General features: G+C 36.9%; 1 protein-coding gene across 1 annotated transcript; it reads left to right on the top strand.

Annotated features, from left to right (window-relative positions):
- Positions 1–1,317: 1,317 nt before the first annotated feature.
- MYOZ2 (myozenin 2) lies at positions 1,318–19,928 on the top strand. The gene is made up of 6 exons (XM_062627579.1): positions 1,318–1,475; positions 2,028–2,131; positions 7,548–7,717; positions 11,221–11,350; positions 12,919–13,102; positions 19,499–19,928. Exons 2-6 carry the CDS (start codon positions 2,056–2,058, stop codon positions 19,728–19,730), a joined length of 792 nt encoding a protein of 263 aa, XP_062483563.1. The 5' UTR covers positions 1,318–1,475; positions 2,028–2,055; the 3' UTR covers positions 19,731–19,928.
- The last annotated feature ends 300 nt before the right edge of the window (positions 19,929–20,228 follow it).

Below are 20,228 nucleotides of genomic sequence, written 5' to 3'. Positions count from 1 at the left end.
CTATTAATGAAAATAGGAGTACCATGAACCCTTGACAGACTCTCCTGCAATGCCACTGGACAGTTTGGTGGCGAACCACTGAGAATCTTGGTCTTCCATTGAAGAGATAACATTCAACCAAGACTTTGACCATGCTTGCTGGCAGCGTCCAAGCTTGCTGATCCAATCACAAAAAACTAGAAAAGGATTACCAATGAATAACAGCAGCAGGTAAATTCTGATAGCGAGGATTAAAATTAATACCTCTTTGGGGCAGAGATATCTAGGATCTCAGAAAAAAAGTTTTGAAAAGCTAAACCTAGAAATAGAAAGCTTTAGTTAAAAATAATGCAACTTTATGGTTGGACAAGCAGGCTTTTAGGACACTGCATCAGACTCATACATTTTATCTGTATCAGAGCGCTTCTTGCTCAAAAAGTTATGTGCACTGTTGGTACACTTTATTACTATCCATTTGCAGTCAGAATTTCTTTCTCCTGTTGTATCAGGATCCAAGTAATTTTCAGATGAATCCTCCAAGTGAAACAAAACTGTAATTTTCCATGAGAAAAAGAAACTTCCTAGAACAAAACCAAACCCAAAACACAAAAACTTCATCTTGCTTTTACTGTCCCATAATTCAGCTAGCTGCCCTCTGACAGGAGGCTACAGGGGAATGTTTCCTCTGCCACTTTTTATTTCTGTCCAAAGTTGGTTGCTGTTATGAAATATCTGTTCTCTAAATATCACACATTTGTTTGATAAAATGATACAACAATATCCCAGAATGCTGAATATTATTAAGCTTCAAATTACTGCAGATTTCTGCTCCTAATGCACAAACAAAATTAAGAGATTTTGAATAACTGGTTTTGAGGATTGAGTGCTTTTTGAACAATTAGCCCCTACCACATGTAATACTGAAAAATGCACATTTCTTTTTCAGAACAGACTTTGTGTATCAGCCATCTGTGACTCTAGCCATCAGCTACTATTGAAGCATGGTTTCATCTTTCACTAAAGGATTAGCCCATGCCATTCTCATCTGTCATGCCCATCCATATATTTAACATCATATTTTTAAATATTCCTTTCCTGGTTAAAGCACGGAGGTTATTACTCTCAGAGGTGATGAGGAGATGATCTGTGCAAGTATGAGGGGAGCATTCCATTAAATCTTCCAATAAGCTCTGAAAAGGATATAAACTCCCTTTGTTGTGGGTACAGTTGAATCTTTTATGTTCTCTTCTTTTGCCAGGAAGATATGAGTGGCTAGAGTGTTTGATTCTATATATAACTAGTTGATGTCAGCTGGATGCCAAGCCCTTTGAAGAGTATCAGCCCCCAGTTTGCCTTGGTACTAGGTACCATGAAGATCCAAGCATAAGGGTAGAAACCATCCTGGACCAGGCAGGTCATCCCCGTAACATAACTAACTCCGGAAGCTTCAACTAAAGGTTTGAGATCGCTTTTTTTCTACACAACAAAACACTAGGGTAAGTGCATCATTTCCTGAAATATTTTGACATTGTTTGTCCTACAAGCTGTCATATAGAAAACATTTATGTAACCTCTTGACTCCGTGATTAAAAATATGTTTATTTTTCTTACTTAGTCAGAAATGCAGTTTCTTTAAAGATGTCAGGGTGTCTCTATTATTTCCTCAAGTTCTTTATTAGATTAAGAAATGTCAAAATGTAACATTTCTGGAGTCATCAAACAAGATGTAATTAAAATACTAGTTATGAATTTACATCTTTTAATAGTGTGTAGATGTGAGAAGGCCTAGACACTGCTTTTGGTACAGAATTTATGTAGACAACTCAAAGACCATTCCTTCGAGTTTTCTATCCACCAGAATCATGTCCTTGCATCTGTCTGCAAGCAAGAACTGCCAGTGCACTTCACACAATTAAAAGTGCAGTATTTCTAAATCAGAAATAACTAACTTCATTATTCAACCATTCTAAACAGTTTATTAGAAATTAAAGCTGGCCAAATTGTGCAAGCTGGCTCAACAATGTAAAAATGTGTTGTTTTTTTTTCAGCAAGGAAAAATCCTATCAGAAAATCACAATGTTATCACATTCTGCCATGGTCAAAGAGAGGAAACAACAAGCATCAGTCATTATGGATGAAATACACAGAAATGGTATAGCGCTGAACCCAGCTTACTGTATATGCAATGTCTTCTAGCCCTCCCTAATATATTTTTTTAATCATAGAGTTTAACTCTTACAGCTTTGTCTCTGGGTGTTTTGCCATAAATAATCTTGTGGGAGTATCATGCTGCCTATGGTAACTAATCCTTTTGTAGTTGCCTCTTTTCATTTGAAAGCTATTTTCAGATGAACAACTGTTGTGGAGGAATGAAGTAATCTAACAGCTGATGTACATTCTGCTAGGATAGCCTTTCAGAATATTACTTGGGGTTAACAACATGACTTCATTCCATTTTAAATTATCTATTATCTAAGAAACATGCTGATCTGTATCCTCTTTTCTGGTGTTTGCTGTTTTACATGAATGATAAAAAATTTTGAAACAAACATTTACATCTCTGCTCCTTCCTCTCAAACTTTTACCTTTGTAACTAACAGATTTTATTAGCCTTTGGCAATTCTAACGCACAGCCACCAATTAACCTTATGTGAAAATAGCTTACTTTTCTGTTGTTGCACTGATGAAAATGTAGCCATTATGAGAAGGTAGTTTGATTTCTTATAACAGATTCTCAAAAAAATACCCTTCTGGTGTGACACCTTAAGAAGCAATTAACTTAGTTGGGAATACAAATCTGCATGATTTCATTAGGTATGCGCTGGCTGCTTTCGGAGACACTTCCAATCCTGCCCATGAAGCCTTTTTTACCATCTATATAAAAGGTCAATTTTTTAGAATTGAAAAATATCCCACAAGCCTCACTTTAAAAAGAGGGAGCTCCATAAACTTTAAGAATTTACGAAAATTGTATCACTTGCCCAGGACAAAACACTAAACATGAAATTCCAGTATTGAAAATCTTTCTTGTGGGCTTTTGCTCCAAAGAATTTGGGGATGGTTTCTGTAGTCATCACTGACTATAATGACTGCATGAAGAGTAGGACAAGAGACGTAAGGTTTTTAGGAAAAAAAAGCTGGAAGTTTTAGTACCTGGTTCTAGTCCTTTTGATATTGTCATTTCTTTTTTTCCTGTAATTTCTCTTCCTAATCAAATGCCTCTTTCCTCTTTCCATTCTCCACTGAACACACACTTAAGTCTGAAAGCCAGTCTGCCCCTACAGATTTTATTACAACTTCATTGGGGTTTTGGGGGGTATTGTACACCCAAGTATTCTATGTGCCTGAAATAGTTCTGTAAGCACTCAGGGGACTGGGGAGAAAGTCTTTCATATGTTTGTTTGGAACCAGGCATTTCACATGGTAAATGCTGCTACTATTCACAGCAATACTAATAAATCAACTGTACAGTCCTCAAAATCATTGGCATTATTGGATAATGTGTGCTGATTCTTGGTATTTGCCTCACATAATCTACTCTTTTTTATCACTTATATATTATCAGATTTGCTGTCAAGTTTAGATTCATACACATAAATATGACAGCTTACCCTGCAAGAGATGTTATGATATGCAGCCACAGAAGGCCGCAAATGTGTATGTGCATGTACGTACATATGGACAAGTGTACATCCTACTTTCTGGATGACTGGAATGTTAAAATTTTTAAAAAATATTAAATGCCATTAAATGAGTGCAGTAAGAACCTGAAATTTATAACTATATAAGCTCAGTGAAACCAGTTAAGAACCAGAGGGGTAACCAAAGCTGTATCACACAAAGCATATGCTAATTCTTTGGGACCTAATCTGAACAATTCTTGGAAAAATCAAGAGAAACCTGGTTTTTAAACAGCTAAATTCAGCCCTGCCAATTTTTAACATTTTACTTTTCCCCTAATTGTTAATTCAACAAGCTTAACATGAGATCTGGAAGGTGAAGTCCTGTCTTTCTGGGGTCTGCATCACTAATAATGACAGTCTTGCAACTGCATAAAAATTAAATATACTGTTTCAGCCAGTCTCACAGACCTATGAAACTCTCTCTACTGCTAACAGAGGTAAAGAGTAAGAGAAGATGCTGTAATGCAAGCCCTAGTAACTTGGAATGACATACAGAAAGCATACATACCCGCTGCATTTTTATTTCAGCCCCCTTTCATTATAAACCTTTCAGGTAAAGAGTGAACCTCAAATTCCTTGTTAAAAGATATTCATAGCAGAAACAGTTGCTGATAAAATACAAAATGAGTCAAGTTTTTATCAGTGTCTCACAGATTACTAATCTCTGGGCAAGACTGCTAATGACTGAAAGTCCACATCTCCTGTTGGCTTGTGGGACATGACTTTGTGTTTTAGAGAATTTTGATACATCATAAAATGTTGCAGAAAGAGACACTAAGGGTAAACCGTCTTATGGCCTCAGAAGAGAAACTGTAGTCGTAAATCAGCATGTGGGTATAGTGACCTTCCGGAGCCCTTGTTTTTTCACTGGCAGACATGGACTGATCATAACATTTCTAAGGCTACTTGGTAAACATGTAAATACAAGTGTTAAGGGCCATATTTAAGGGCTTCCTTAAACATATGTAAATACATATATTTACACATGTTGGAGTTCATCAGGTTAGCCTTCAACACGTAAATCTCAAGTCCAGTTCTCTGCTATTTCTGAAATGCATTCTTCAGTAACTACATGATTATCTTTCATGATACAGTTAAAAAATCTTATTTCTGATAATACAACAAACATACTATCTGATATTCATTATTGAAATGTATAATCCAGATTAAGGTATTTAGAAGACCGTAAACTGGAAGATTAAAGGGGGATTAGTCAGTGAATGCAGGAGGAACTATAAAAATCATACTTAAATACAGTCTGTTATGATTTTAAGCACAGGACAGGAAGGACTTGGCAGGAACAAATTAAGAAATGAAGCTAAAAGGTTAAGATTAGGATTAAATTTTGAATTACATTTCCAGTATTAATTTACAATGTCCATTTATAACACTGATGTTCTCTTTCTATCACCCTCTAAATGTCCTCCTTTTCTCATTCTTCATCACTTTTTCCGCACTGACACTGAAACGATCCCTAGACACATCATAAAACTCGACAGATGATTAGATTTTAGTTGGCAAGGGACTCAAAGGAACTTCACACTTATGTTTTTGGGATGATGCCTGGATACACAATAGTACACAACTATGGGTTACAAAGTACCTTGGAGCCTTTAGCTAATGTTAACGAGAACAGTTTGTATGTAAGGGAACAGCAAGGCCCAAAATAGGTAACATCCAGCATGTCACAGAAGAATAGTGAGCGGTTTGTACACAGACCTGCAATCACCTTGGCACCCTAGCCTCTGAGGATGTACGTACTACCCACTCTGTGTATAACGGAAAATAGCTTTCTCCCCATGAAAATGTTGCCAATCTGAGGGGAAAAGTTCTTACTCCTTACTAAAACCATCCAACAGTCCATACCTCTGCAGTAACCTTTAGAACTGATAAAATCAAGATGTGACTTGCAGGTTGAAATGTGAAGCCACTGGCCAATAACCAGTACACTTAATCACAGAGCCAAAACCCATCTACTATCTGTCACTGATACAGCTACACTGGGCAAGCTGAGTTATTTTTTTCCATGTTAAGAACTCTCTGTTTTGTAGCTACCTCTTAAATAACAGGAGGTTGTTAAGACTCATTGCGAATACTATTTTTAAAGCAGAAGTGCATGCTCCAGCTCACAATACAGTTAGCGTACTCCTGCTCCATTTAAATCTACTGCAAACATCCAGTTGAAATCAGCAGGAACAGAAGTGGATCAACACTGATGCACTTCAGGGCCCACAAATTTGTTTGACGTATTACATGGAAAACTCTCACCTATACAGCTTTGGCTAAATATTTAATATAACTGTCTCAATTGAGTTTTCCTAAATGTCAGCAAATCACACTGTTTTTCCAACATAAAGTTACTAGGAGATACATGCATGTTGAACATGCCATTTACTCAAAATGAAACTCTGCACATGCAATATTACCTTCATCATTACATACCTTCTGCTGTTAATTAATTTGTAATGTTAATTTTAAATTGCATTTCCTGTGTGCTTACTCTGGAAGCACAATATGGTGCCTTGCATATAATTTTCTTTCATTTCATTTTAATGCATTAAAATATATGTCCAAAGTTCAGCATTTTAAATCCCGCAGACTGTAAGAATACATGAAGAATAGAATGTCTTATTATTAAAGAAATAACAAAATGTGATTTTGAGTGGATCAGAAAAACATATGAGACCATAATAATCACTATACAATCCTCAAAACACACTGCGTCTTCCTGTTTTTCTTCCTGAAGTTTATGAACAACCTAGGGAAATAACTGAATATTATTTCAATTAATAAAATGATAAATACTAAAGAGAAAACAATTATTTCCTTAGAAATTCTGTTTTTATTATGCAATCCAATTATTGTTGTATTTGTTAAATTCTACAACTTCTAAGCAGAAATAAATTGGCAGAAAATTGTTTGGTGTTGAAACTACTGTATTCTAAGGGTTAAGCTTTATGTATAGGTTGAGGGCATCTAGGGAGAGTTCAGTCACTATGCAACAACTATTGCCAAGAGCATCCCAGTGTCCAGGACATCACCATGAAGATGACCAGTAGAGTTTCTAATATTCAGTTGGCCATTTAGAGTCCCAGTTGATCTCCCCTTCCCCTGATTATTCATTTTCAAATCTCCAAGGAAGTCACCACAAAGAAGGAATCAAAATGCGGCGAATAACGTAATACTGCATCTAGTAATTCAGTTTCTTCTTGGAGAGAATTAAAAAGCAAATGTATTAAATCTAATAGTTCCTAGAAGCACGTTTTAATTCTTTGTTAAGACTCCCATTTTCAACCCCCTGAGCTTTATTTTGAAATCTTCTTTAGAAATAGTTTAAAAGTATTATGTAACAGAGACTTCCTAGTGCAAAAGTTTCTTAAAGTACAAAACAAGCCCTGGCTTTCAAAAGCAAGCAGAATATTAAAGAATAAATGAAAATAAAATGTCTATTTTATTTAAGGTATGTTTAAAAGGGGCTACCTGCTCATCTATCCAATACAGGCCACAGAAAGCAAAGGTCTGATCTGAGAACCCTGGGGTCAGATGGAATTTCATTCCTGGTTTCAGCAGAAGCCACTTTTTACTAGTCTGCTATTAAGACTGTGTGTAGGACATTATAGACCTAACTTTGGTAAGAGCTGAATGCTATTTAACTGCAGTAAATTTGGATCTTGAGGTGTTTAGTATCTTCAAAAAAACAGGTTTGTGGTGTTCAGAACTCTGTTCCAAAATTTTGGAAGAATGATTAATTTCACTAACACCATATGAAGCTATTCTATGTGTTACAGAAGTATGTGTTAACATGTTGTTGGATTTCAGGTGCAGGGTATGCCATATCAGACATTTAAGAAAAACAGAGGCATGTATTTATCCCTTGTATTGCAGAATCACCCAGCTTAAACCTTGGTAAAAAAGTCAGCACCCCCAGAGATATCATGGTAGAGGAACTATCGACACTCAGCAACAGAGGTGCAAGACTCTTCAAGAGACGTCAGCGGAGATCTGACAAATACACATATGAAAACTACCATTACGTAGCAAACAAGCCAAGAAATGTGAGTATTTTGTAATAACTTATTAATGAAACACAGTGAGGCTAGCTTATAATAACTACCTAGTTGACTACTGAAAATTAACTACTTAATGTGAAAATTAACTATTTAATAATATTCAGAAGGTTGGAAGAAATAAGAGTTTGCTTCATGCAACCAGTATTTTTGTTAAAATACGTTGGTGACCTCAACATGGTTCCCAGTCAGCAAAATGACTCTCACAGATGGCACTAACACAGTTCTGGCCTGTCTGACTCAACTGGGAGAAAAAGGATAGAGCTTGCCACTGAAATTACAATTATTCTTCAAACTAGTCCTTCAGGAATTGGTTAAATAATTAACGACACTCTTGGAATCCTCATGGCAGGAACTAAATATACCGGGCATTTGTCTCATCTGCAGTCTTTGCAAAATACTCAGACCTTTTGCTTAACCTCTGAAAATAGGGACAACATTATTCATAAATTTTGCCTAACTCTCCAATGTGCTGCAAGTTTTAATTATTTGAACATGAATATTCTATGCCCAGTCTAATATAGCACGCAAGCAGCTCCTCTGATTCCAGTATTGTATTAAATTCTGCTTTTCGGTTACGTGTATGCATCACTCCTGCTTTCAGATCCAAAGGCAGGCAATTAAAGAAGCAGAATTTGTCTCAGCACTTTTAAGATGTTTTGAAGATTAAAAGACATATATGTTACAGAAAGTAATTATTTTTTACTATAGGAAGTATTTCTTGTAGAACAGCAATTCTCTTTACCTGAAGCTTTTACAACTATTCATTGCATAGCTAGTGCTATGACTGTGTTAGTCTCCAACCCCTACAGAATCCATACAAATACTTTGACTCAATTATTCTTTAATCTTCACGTGGGATAAAAAAAAATAGTAACTATATGTAACGTATTATGATACAATCCAAAGCTTGTTTTGGAACAAATAGGAATATAATATATTAACCAGAATCACAAAGCACCAACATGCTTACTCATCTTTCATTTTACTAAAGAAAACACACATATGCTTGTAAATAAATCAGAAACAATAAAATCAATACAGCTTGTTGATTTTAAGGAAACTTACTCAGGTGATTACTATAGCTGAGTTCAATATTTCAATATCATAACTAATATTTCAGAAATATTTTTGTTTCCTTCTTGAAGAAGGAATTCTCTATGCTTTGTTGACTGTAATATTAGATATATTTGTAATTGTGTGGCATTTACATTTTCCATTAAAAAAAAGGTAACTTTCCTCTGGAAGAAAAGAATGTCTTAATATCCCACATCACAGAAGAAAAATTTTCACATGGGTTATTTTTGTGGTGCAGATATTTCAAACTTCTTTGGTCACTCAACAGAAGTAAAATTACACAGGCATCAAGTCTGAGTTTTCATAAATCCACTTTTGAAAAATAAATCTGCACAAAAGAAATCCCATATAAAAATCTGAACAACTCTACTGGACATCCAAAACTATTATTAGAACACTGTTATTCAGAAACACATCTATGAATACCATCCTCCCAGTTTCTCCCTCTATAGAGTATTAGAAGGTACACACATAAATCATGAGCATATCCTCTATCTCACCAGTATTCTTGATCCAGTTCCATGCTTTTTTTACAAGGTCTGACAGATCAGTTGCCCTCTAGTCTACTTTTTACCACAAAACATGTAGAGTAAGCATGCTGTGCAATCAGTATGTCAGTGTGACATATGAAAAAAATGATGCCTCTTTGGTTCCTGTTCCCTTTCCTTCAATATCTATTTTGCTACCACTGGTGGTGTCTTCATCATCTTCATGATTCTGCCTGCCAAAAATAATCTTTCCAACATACTTCAGGATGGCTAGAAAACATTCTGCCTTGATCTTGTTTGTCTCAAGTTTAAACGAGTATTATTTGTTTGCTTCCTACTTTAACAAACTCTTAAACAGTCTATATTTAAATTGCTTTTAGCTTATGTGTCATAGCTAAAATGAGACACGGACTTCTTACGAGACTTTAATTCTATATTTATGCGACAGTGATTAAGCCTTTGAATGTTTCTTTAGAACTGATGAACTGATATCCTATCAGGGTGGAAAGTAACAGCATACCTTGAATCTCCAGAAAGTGACCTACACTGAAGTTATTTCTATAACAAAGGAAAACTCCAAACAAAAGTTATTCAACAAATGCAGTGAAATTTCAACTGATACATAAGAGAAGCTCTGAAGAATCAGTGCTTTGAAATTCAAACAACACAAACTTACAGAATCATAGAACAGTTAGGGCTGGAAAGGACCTTAACATCATCCAGTTCCAACCCCTTGCCATGGGCAGGGACACCTCACACTAGACCATGTCACCCAAGGCTCTGTCCAACCTGGCCTTCAACACTGCCAGGGATGGAGCATTCACAACGTCCTTGGGCAACCCATTCCAGGACCTCACCACCCTCACAGTAAAGAACTTCTTCCTTATATCCAATCCAAACTTCCCCTAAGTTTTAACCCATTACCCCTTGTCCTACCCACTACAGTTCCTAATGAAGAGTCCCTCCCCAGTATCCTTGTAGGCCCCCCTTCAGATACTGGAAGGCTGCTCTGAGGTCTCTATGCAGCCTTCTCTTCTCCAGGCTGAACAGCCCCAACTTTCTCAGCCTGTCTTTGTATGGGAGGTGCTGCAGCCCCCTGATCATCCTTGTGGCCCTCCTGTGGACTTGTTCCAACACCTCCATGTCCTTTTTATGTTGAGGACACCAGAACTGTACTCAGTACTCCAAGTGAGGTATCACAAGAGGAGAGGGATCCTTCATCACCCATCTTGTCTGGCACCCTGGGAGAAGGCAAGCATTTGGCATTTCAATCTGGTTGAATATTGCCTTGCCAGACTTCTTGAATCTTTGGGTATAGCAAGGGTGCTCTGCCTGGCACATGACAGATTCTAGTGATCTACGGACACATATTATGCCTGCTCAAGTGACCAGAACTACTCTTTGCTGCAAACCACACAGCCCATAGGCACAGGTAGCTTTATGGTGTTTGGTGTAACCATCAGATGGGATGTACTCTCTTTGTAGATTGTGCATCAAGATTTAAGTATTCTAAACTTAGGAATAGGTCAAGAAACTCAGCTGGATTGTTATAAGGCTTTGGGAGTCTTGCTGACCTTGCTCACGACACCTCCAATCCTTTCAATAAAAAATTCACAGGCATTAAAAATTATATCATTCTTATATCTGAATATATAAGAACATCATACTTAACACTGGAAAAATTATTCATTTTTTGCATACATGGCCAATGTAAGAGAGTTGTAAAACTGTTTCATCTTCTAGCTAACAGCCAGAAAACCCTGGATATTTTGGGACCAAAGAGGGTACCAAATAGCAGGACAGTATGCCTTCAGGTAGTATACCCTAGGTCTCAGCTCTGGCCTGTAAATTGGAGTGTCCCTTCAACCCTCAATAGAGGCTTTTTTGCCCATGCTGTCAATTGACATTTCTTATATTTGAATGCAGCGCGGAGAGGCCATACAGAGTGTTAGAATGGATGGACTCAGTGTGGAAGCGATTCCCCAGCATGCCCCAATGACACCTCCTAATACTCCTGATCCCCGGAGCCCACCACATCCTGACAACATTGCCCCAGGTAATGTATGAGTTTACAAACATGAAATATATTTAGGTTTCATTTCATAGCACTCTTTGAAAAACAGTATCTTCATAAAGAACTTTTTAATGGACTTAATATTAGAAATCAATAAATTAGAAATAAGGTAACTAATCAGAATCTTCCATAGAAATGTCAAGTGGTGCTCTTCAGTTGCTTCTGCTCCTTTTTAAAGATTTGATATGTCTTTCGTACTAATTCTGCCTAAACTGAAAAAATACATTAATATCATGAAAGACTGCTGCTATATTTAGTAGTCTTATAAACACTGAAAAACAGATCCTCAGATCTGTTAACCAGATTAATACATAGGTTTTTCTTTGCCAAACCTTTGTTTCTGACATGCAATACACTGCTCAACTGCCTGAAAGTTATTCATTGTAGTTTAATTATCAAAAAATGTGAAACTGAATTCACTGTAAATATTGCTAGAAACCTTTGTAGAGAAGTAACTTAAGGATTTTGCCTCTGGCTGTATAAACTATTCTTTTTTTAAGTCCTTAACTGTGAGGGTACTGCTGTCTTTATTTAAAGAAGCAAGCTACAAGAAGGTCTTATTTTGCATTTTTTAAAGACTAGAGAAGGCTAATTTGTTTTATTTAACTTCTTCAGTGATATAGACCTTCTTCCTGTTCATGAATTATTCATGAGCAGAGTGTGGTTTTTACAAATTCATTCTTTGTTCAGAATTCCTCAGTGAATGTTTTTCATTCATTCAATGTTTTCCAGTCTATGCAAACTAGGTCAATGTTATTCTGTTAGTGACTGCTAGGACTCTGTTCATCCATTGGTCACATACACCGTGAACAGAGGTAGTTTCTATTGCCAAGACATGATAGAAATCTTCAAGCCTTTCTTTAGGAAAAAAAAGTCTGGCAAAAGGAATAGATATGAAGCCACAGTGTTTTTTTTAAGCTCATAGAAGGAAAGAGCATTAATTTAAAGAGCTAGATGTAGTGGGAGGTTAAAGGTTAGACCAGATTTCCCTTGTTTTCCACATAAATAGTATTACATATAATTGGATAATGTCTCACTGGTTTAAAATTCTTCAAACAGTACATTAAAATCTAGCTTCTCCCCTCCCCCTATATTAATTCCTGCCATAATATGCTTGGCTTTAGAAGAAATCATAGTGAATATGGAATTTATTTACTTAGTAGAATTCTGATCAGAGCCTGATCCTCGGATGGTTATGCAGAGAAAACTCATTTGTCACTTTTCCAGATAATGAGGACCAGAAAAAAGTAGGTAGGAGATTTTAAAGCATCTAAGGCAGAGACAAAGACAAAAACTCCTCTATAATGTCTGTAAGCCTAACTCCTTTTAGTAATTGTGAAGAATTTAACCCAAAGAATATAGAATTATTTTAGTTTGAACCAAAATGTTGTTTTAAAAATATTTTTGTTATTTCAATGATTTGATCCAATTGTTCATTTTACCCAGCTGTGAAATAATGGTATTTTACTTCCTAGTTACACAGGATGGTGGTAAGGAAGGAGAAAACACAAATTATTATTTATAATGGCTTTGCCTTGACCACCCTGCAGGATATTCTGGACCACTGAAAGAAATTCCTCCTGAAAAGTTCAACACTACTTCTGTGCCAAAGTATTATCAGTCTCCCTGGATAGAAGCTATTAGGGATGATCCAGAGCTGCTGGAAGCTTTATATCCTAAACTTTTTAAACCTGAAGCAAAGCCAGAACTGCCTGACTACAGGAGCTTTAACAGGTAATTGCGAATGGACACTGAATTTTACACTTCAGAGAAAAACTACTATGAAATTAAACATTTCCACCAGCTGTAAAAACACCTACCACCTTTCTTTGCAATTACATGCATGAACATGAACACACAGATTACAAGTGGCAAACAACAGCATTAAGAAGGAAACTAGTCTCTCTAAAGTATGGACCCCAAATAAAATTCTAGAACTTAGGAATGTAAGATGAGTTGAAAACTCTGAAAGAATAAGTACCAGAATTCAGTGTACTCAATAAATGAGAAACATGGGCTATAGCAGTGCTTGAAACTTCTCTGAGTATTTCCATTGTTGACTTCATTAGCTATGGGATTGTAAGATCTAGCAGAGTAACTCTCAGTCAAAACTTTGCAAGCTGTATAATGCAAACCACCTTTTTTTTTTTTTTCAATAATGCAGCTCACATGGTTTGGTTTTTAGCCAATGAGAGTATCATGAACTTCATCCTTCAATTCATCCCTCACACCAAATAGCAGCCTGCATATTTGATTGCATTTAACATTTTTTCTACCTTTGACAGCCCTCGGTAACAAATTAACAGATAAAATGTTACAACGAGACTTAAAAAAAACATTTAACATAGAAGGGTTGTTTACATAGTTACTAGTACACTAAGGCTTTCAGTAGAACTACATTCACAGAAAATAATGGGGCTTGAACTATTTTGAAAGCTTTAAAACACATTCTTACTTATGTCTTTTGCTTTCATTCATACCCTTACTTATGTCTTTTGCTTTCATTCCTACCCTTCACACTGTATTTACTGAAGTTATGGCCAGTTTTTCTCTAAATAGCCCCTGCTGAGGTCCTAACAGCTGAGCCAAAACAAAACCCTTACTCAAAATGCCAGATAGCAATCTATTGAAAAGAAAATGGCTCATGGCAATATAAACGTCAAGAAAAATACCATAAACACCACTTGTGTTTCTGCCATCGAGGTGGACCTCAACTCTGAGTGCAAGGACTGAAAAAGTACACAGTTCAACATCAAAATTGCACTGCAGATATTGCACTAATTCTGGTTTTCTAACAGCAACACAATTAAGTCTGTGTGGCACATTCTCAGCAGACAAAACAGCAAATGCAAGTCAGAGAGCTGTGCCACGGCTGCTAACATTGGAACAATAACCACAAATTTTATGCACTATGGTTATTGTAACTGACCAAAATTAAAAAACACCATCAAAACCAAACAAAAAAACAAAACACACACACACAAAAAAAAAAACACAAAAAACCCCAAACCAAAACAACAAAAAAACAAACAAACCCCCCCCCCACACACACAAAAAACTACCTCAAACCACACCCCACACCCCACACCCCCCACACCCCAAGAAGAAAACACCACCAAAAAATACATATAGAAATAACAAGGTCAGAATCAGTTCTCCCTCTCACAAGAGAGATTCTGAGTTGAGCATGGAAGTCATTCCTGTGAAAGACAGGATTAGGCAGGGCACAGAGGCCCCATTAATAGGGGTATGTGTCTTGAGATGGTATCCAACGACTTCTGTGGTCCCAAAGTGTGTTAGTTGTCCTCTTTACCACACTTAACTGTTCAGATGTCTATGGGGATTTTATCTATGTAGAACACAGATAAACTGTGGCTCACCACAGTCCAAACTTCTTGAACATACGTGCATCCATACAATGGAAAGTCAATATCCTCCCTTGGAAGTGCCATAAAGACCTAAAAACTGGCATATAAATCCCGATCTGGACTGCAAAACACAAGGCATGCAAATAAAATCCACAACTCTCCTCATCAAAAAAAAACATATCCAGAAGAAAATAAAAGGATGCCTCATGGACCTAGAAAAGCTGTCACATACAGTATACTCAGATTTATGTTTTCTAGCAAGAAGGAGTAGATCCAAAAAGAAACTGAGAATGTGGCTAGCCTGGACTTGTTTCTACAGGAATGCCAAACCCTTAGGAGATATATAATAAGATGATTTCTGGCTCTTACATGGAAGATTATTAATTAGAGAATTACAGTGAGCTTTGGTGTAAAATAGGTGCAGCTGCCTGTATAGCTAAGATAAAGGCAAATCTGAGCACTTGTATAAGGAACACATTAGGCATTTAGCAGCCTAAGGGCTTTGTTCATAAGGTGAGATATCTATGCCTAGATCCTACTATGCAATTCTGTGCACTTGGGTCACAGCATCCTTCACTTCTTTAATTGCAGTCTTGGAGAGAAAGCAAATGATACTGTATTAAACAATTAAAGAGTGATATAAAGGGATCATTTTGTTATCAGTGAGGGCATCAGTCAAGGCTTTATATAATGCTTCATCATTCAAGAAATGCATTCAATGCATTCTTGTGCAAAACACTGGTACAGTCATCATTAGTCAGGAGGGGATGTGGTTAACAGTAAGTGTGATGCATAGGACTCCCAAAGGAAATGGGCCTGGGATTATTCCCGGCTCATTTAATGGTATCTGTGAAAAGGGCACGCAGACTTTCCAAGCCATATTCAGGTTCCTTTCAGCTTTCCTTGTTACACATCAAACTGTAAAAGCAACTTCAGCAGCTAGGGATGCCTGATGTGTTGGAACAGATGCACAGAAGCATGGCTTAAAACTATATTCAGCACTAAACACTGTTCAGATTAATTTTTTTTCTCCACTGCCAGAAATGAAAAGGCGACTCAGGACTCTGTAGCAGTGCAATTTTTAATAATAGTGTCAGAATCAGAATTACAGAATTCATAGAGGTATTAGCGGAGCACTAGTATGCTTTTTATGCTGCAAGAAACTTGCAATGCTTACAGGTCAATGAAGGAAGAAGTGGTGGCAGCAAAAGTCAAGCACATTTGCCTTCTGAGGGAGGGCTTTCTGTGAGACAGCCAGTTTAACAGCACACAGCACTAGAGAGAGCGCATGATCAGAGAAATTGAGTTCTGAGGATGTCTGAACAGACTGTTCAGATCAGGCTACCCTTCCTCCCCCTGGATGAAAATGATTCCATGCTAGCAGAGCAATGCTGCAGAACACAGCTATGCCATCTGATTCCTCTGGAGATTAATTCCTATTAGGATTGAAGAAGTATTTACTAGTGAAATATTTTCTAGCCTCTTTTATTAGCATGGAAGCACCTAGTAATACCTGTGGAAAAGATAGCATGAATCTACGTTTGTTGAGGAGTTTGTAACATTAATTAAACTGGTACTTCCATCTGCTTTCTTGAAGCCAGATAAAATGTCAAAGGTAGTATTAGGAGTAACATACAAAGGACTACATCTTAGTCACATAAGACAAGCAAGTCTGACTAGTTCTGCCTCTCCTACCAGATAAATTCTTGCTCAGCTTTCTCAATTCCCAAAGACTACTGTTTCAAAAACACTGCAGGAAACCAGCCCATTCAGATCAGGTGCTGTTTTTATTTGATTAATGGATTCTGAACTCTTCAGTAAAAAAGATGAGATGTAGAGCCTCAGAGAAGTTTTGGGTGCTAACTTGAAATGATGTGAGATTAGTACAAACTGGGTGCTTAGCCAGTTCTTTAGTGCCTGAATACCTCTGAAAACTGGGATTAACTCTTGCACTGAGCTACCATGAAGCTCTGAGAGTTTGCAGGGTCAGATGCTTTGCTCCTATGTCTCTTTTTTGCACAGAATTAACAATAAGCAGAATGTTCTACAAATGACAGTGAATGAAACTCACATTTCTTGTAATTGGGTAAATGAAGGTGCTAATCCAATACAGTTAAAACATATTTCCAGACTTTCAGCTACAATTAGTTTCCTGTACTGAGACAATGTTCAATATAATGTTCAATAACAAAGACTGCGGGGCCAGGGGAGAGGGGAAGAACCACCTGCCCTGCTAAAACAACAGCTAAAAATAAAGGTGGTTGCGCCTGCTACTGTTAAATCATGCATCTACTTTTTAGGAATATGCAAAGTGGATATTAAACAATCTCTTACACTTCCTGGTGCCACTACCTACGGCTCTGAATCAGCATTTCCACCCTTATTATGAGCAATGAGTACTGGAATTTCTTACAGATGTGTTTTAGGCTTCTACACAATGAATCACAGCTCAAGCGATACAAGTTGATGCGTACACAACACAGGTCATTACAACACCATGTTGTCAGACAAGTTATTGCTCACAAAAATATACTGCTGCTGTAAAGGAAAATTAACATCTATTAGCCAATTACTGTGCTCTCCTTTATGTCAATCATCATGTGTTTCTGCCCAGCATGCTGGAATGCATATTTCTCTGGAGCCAGACTCTGTACACAACTACATGGGGTTTTATCCCACAAAAGACATTTGAATTTCCATAAACTGCCTCCTGTTTCTGTTACCTGCACAAATATGCTGTATTTAAAACCCAGTAATACTGCAAAGATGAAGCTTTACACTATGGAATTGGTATGCATTTTATACATATCCCTTTAATTTACATATTGATGAGAATTAAATATTACACTGATGTGAGAATGTGTATTGTAATTGGAGCAGCAATTAAAACAACCTTCATTATCCTGCAAGATGTAGATCACTACATTCACTCTGTGCCAATTACCACGCCATCATTTTTAATCAGTATCATACTATATCCAATTTGACACTGTGACCTAGATGACAGTTGCATAAGAATAGCTTGATACCACAAGCATTTTGTATAAATAATTTCCTTTGACCTCAAGAGAATTTAATGCCTGGACTGGCTGCTGCTCCTGCAAAATCTTGTGTTATCTTCATCTGAGAAACATTTTGAGAGCTTAATCCAAAGCAGTGTTCTTCACTCAGTAAGCATGCTTATCCAGAACTTGCACGATTTTTTTACATCTTATAGTATCAACCCTTTGCACTTACCACCATCCCCTCCAACAAATGCCATTTATACCAAGATCTAGTGAATTATTTGTGTAATGACAGAGCAGTACCCTTTCTTTTAGGTCATGGATTCATTTTTCTGAATTAATATCAGGCATTTGTGTGTGTGTGTGTGTGTGTACATACTTAATTCTCCCTAGGTTTTGCTTTATCTGTAGTTATCTTCCTGAAAATCCTAGTCAGATTTCAAATTACCTCTTTTGGCTTCTGTCAGCATTCATTTCTTTAGGCTTCTACTGTACCACCTGGAGCCACTGGAGATACATACCAGCAGATCTGTTGTTTTATACTGAAAACACAAAACCTACCAAGGCTGGTGAAATTCCGTGTCAACAAAAATTCCATTTTCCATGCCACTAAGTATCTACACAGAAATCAGGTGCTCAATCTGTAGCTTAAAAATCTCACTCTTAACTGGATAGAGTATATTCCAGCAAGGTTATGCAGCTGATCAAAATGCAGAACATGTTATATTTTGTTTGCTTTTACAAAGGAGTCTGGGAAAAGTAACAGAAAGACTCAGTTTGGTTTTAATTTAGTTTTGTTTTGTCTTTTCCCAGCCTAGAAATCTACAAATACACAAGAATCATGGGAGGTATTTGAAAATACTGTTGTTTTAAAATATTTGCAAATGCATGGAACAGTCAGTTCCTGCTTGGTATTTCTTATCTTTTAGTTTGTCAGGCAGTATTGCCTGAGGGAACATTTACATTTAAATAACATGAAAAATACTGACTGAAGACTAGGGGGCAATTTCAGCCAGTGCTTCAAGGTTTAGTTACATAAACACTTTCTTCAGAAACAAAGCTTATGTAAGAAGTCCTCACCCATTCCCCTCCTTTCCAGAGACTGTCGTCTTTGGCTGTTCCTTTCTCCTTCACATTACACTTTACTGCCTCCTCACTTGTATTGCTGCAATTGTTTGAGCATAATGATATAAACCAGATTGCTGAAATAATTTGGATTTTAAAACGCTTCTTTGTTTTGAAGGGTCTTTGTTTTAACGCAGATCACATAAGCGGCCCAAGTTTATGGCACAACCCACATACATTCTAACTGGTACAACAATATGTTGCTGAAATATAGTGTAGTGGGAGAAATAAGCAACTGGTGATAGAAGAAAATGGAGAGAGAACTTCCTAAACTAATTACTGCTAGAGAGAATATCTTGCACCGTTTTCAGATTTACAAACTTATCACCAACAAGTAAGTTTAGTAACTGTGACTCACCAATGATAAGGTTGTCTTGCAACATCTTCCCTCAGCTTTTCTGTACATTTGAATTTCGAAGAAGGCTGAAGGCTTTACCTAAGGGAAAATAAAACAGATCTTAAAGAGAATTTGGCAGAAAAACAATCAACTCCCCAAAGTTTGAAAATGTAAACAAGAAATTGTACCAAATCTGCATCATTAAAATAGCTTCTGCTCTTTTCAGCTTCTGGGAGGAAAAGGAAACAGGTATTTTTAAAAGCACATTTTCCTTTTATTTCTCCAATATCTACAGAGTTGCCACTCCTTTTGGTGGTTTTGAGAGAGCATCAAAGCTGGTGAAATTCAAGGTACCAGATTATAATCTATTGATGCTAAATGATCCCAGATTCATGATCCTCGCAAACCCTCTTGCTACCAGAAGATCCTTCAATAGGACTCCAAAAGGATGGTCATCTGAGAACATTCCTGCAGTGTTCATTCAGCCTTCAGATTCTGACACCGTTCCAGAAACGGACGACCTGTGAGAGAAGCTGCACTCTACATCATACAAAAAGCTGAAAGCTGCACAACCACGTATTTTGGTCCAATTATTACTAAAGGCTACCAACAAATTCTTCCTTGGCAGCTGAAGTATGAATAATAATATCTGATGCAGTGTCTCTTTTCCAGCATCTAATTTCATCTGTAGACACAATATAAATAAAATATTCTGGCAAATATGACAGGTATTTTCTGTTTGTGTTTACATGTTCTTCTTTTACTTTTTAAAATCTTCGCTTATCATTTGAGAACAAGTGTATTTACAAAAAAAAAAAAAGTGACACGACTATCAAGGGATGTGATTTGATAGCTGTCCTGATTATGGTAAAACAACTGAGCAATATTGCAACAACGCACTCTGAGTACTGCTTGCTCAGGAGAAATCACCAAGAAGACAAAACACTTTTTTTTCCTCAGACCCTGCTTTCAGCCAAAGAATTTTCTCATTACTTCAGTGACAGGAAGTTTAGGCCATTTTCCTC

This window comes from Pezoporus occidentalis, unplaced genomic scaffold (assembly GCF_034315485.1).
Source record: "Pezoporus occidentalis ecotype Australia unplaced genomic scaffold, CSIRO_AGI_Poc_V1 ctg302, whole genome shotgun sequence".
Taxonomy (NCBI): domain Eukaryota; kingdom Metazoa; phylum Chordata; class Aves; order Psittaciformes; family Psittacidae; genus Pezoporus; species Pezoporus occidentalis.
This window is presented reverse-complemented; position numbering and strand designations above follow the sequence as displayed.

Coding starts and splice junctions, on each gene's coding strand:
- MYOZ2 (XM_062627579.1), top strand. CDS start 2,056: ATGTTATCACATTCTGCCATGGTCAAAGAGAGGAAACAACAAGCATCA. Junction 2,132..7,547: donor GGATGAAATACACAGAAATG/GTATAGCGCTGA, acceptor CTTGTATTGCAG/AATCACCCAGCTTAAACCTT. Junction 13,103..19,498: donor GACTACAGGAGCTTTAACAG/GTAATTGCGAAT, acceptor CAATATCTACAG/AGTTGCCACTCCTTTTGGTG.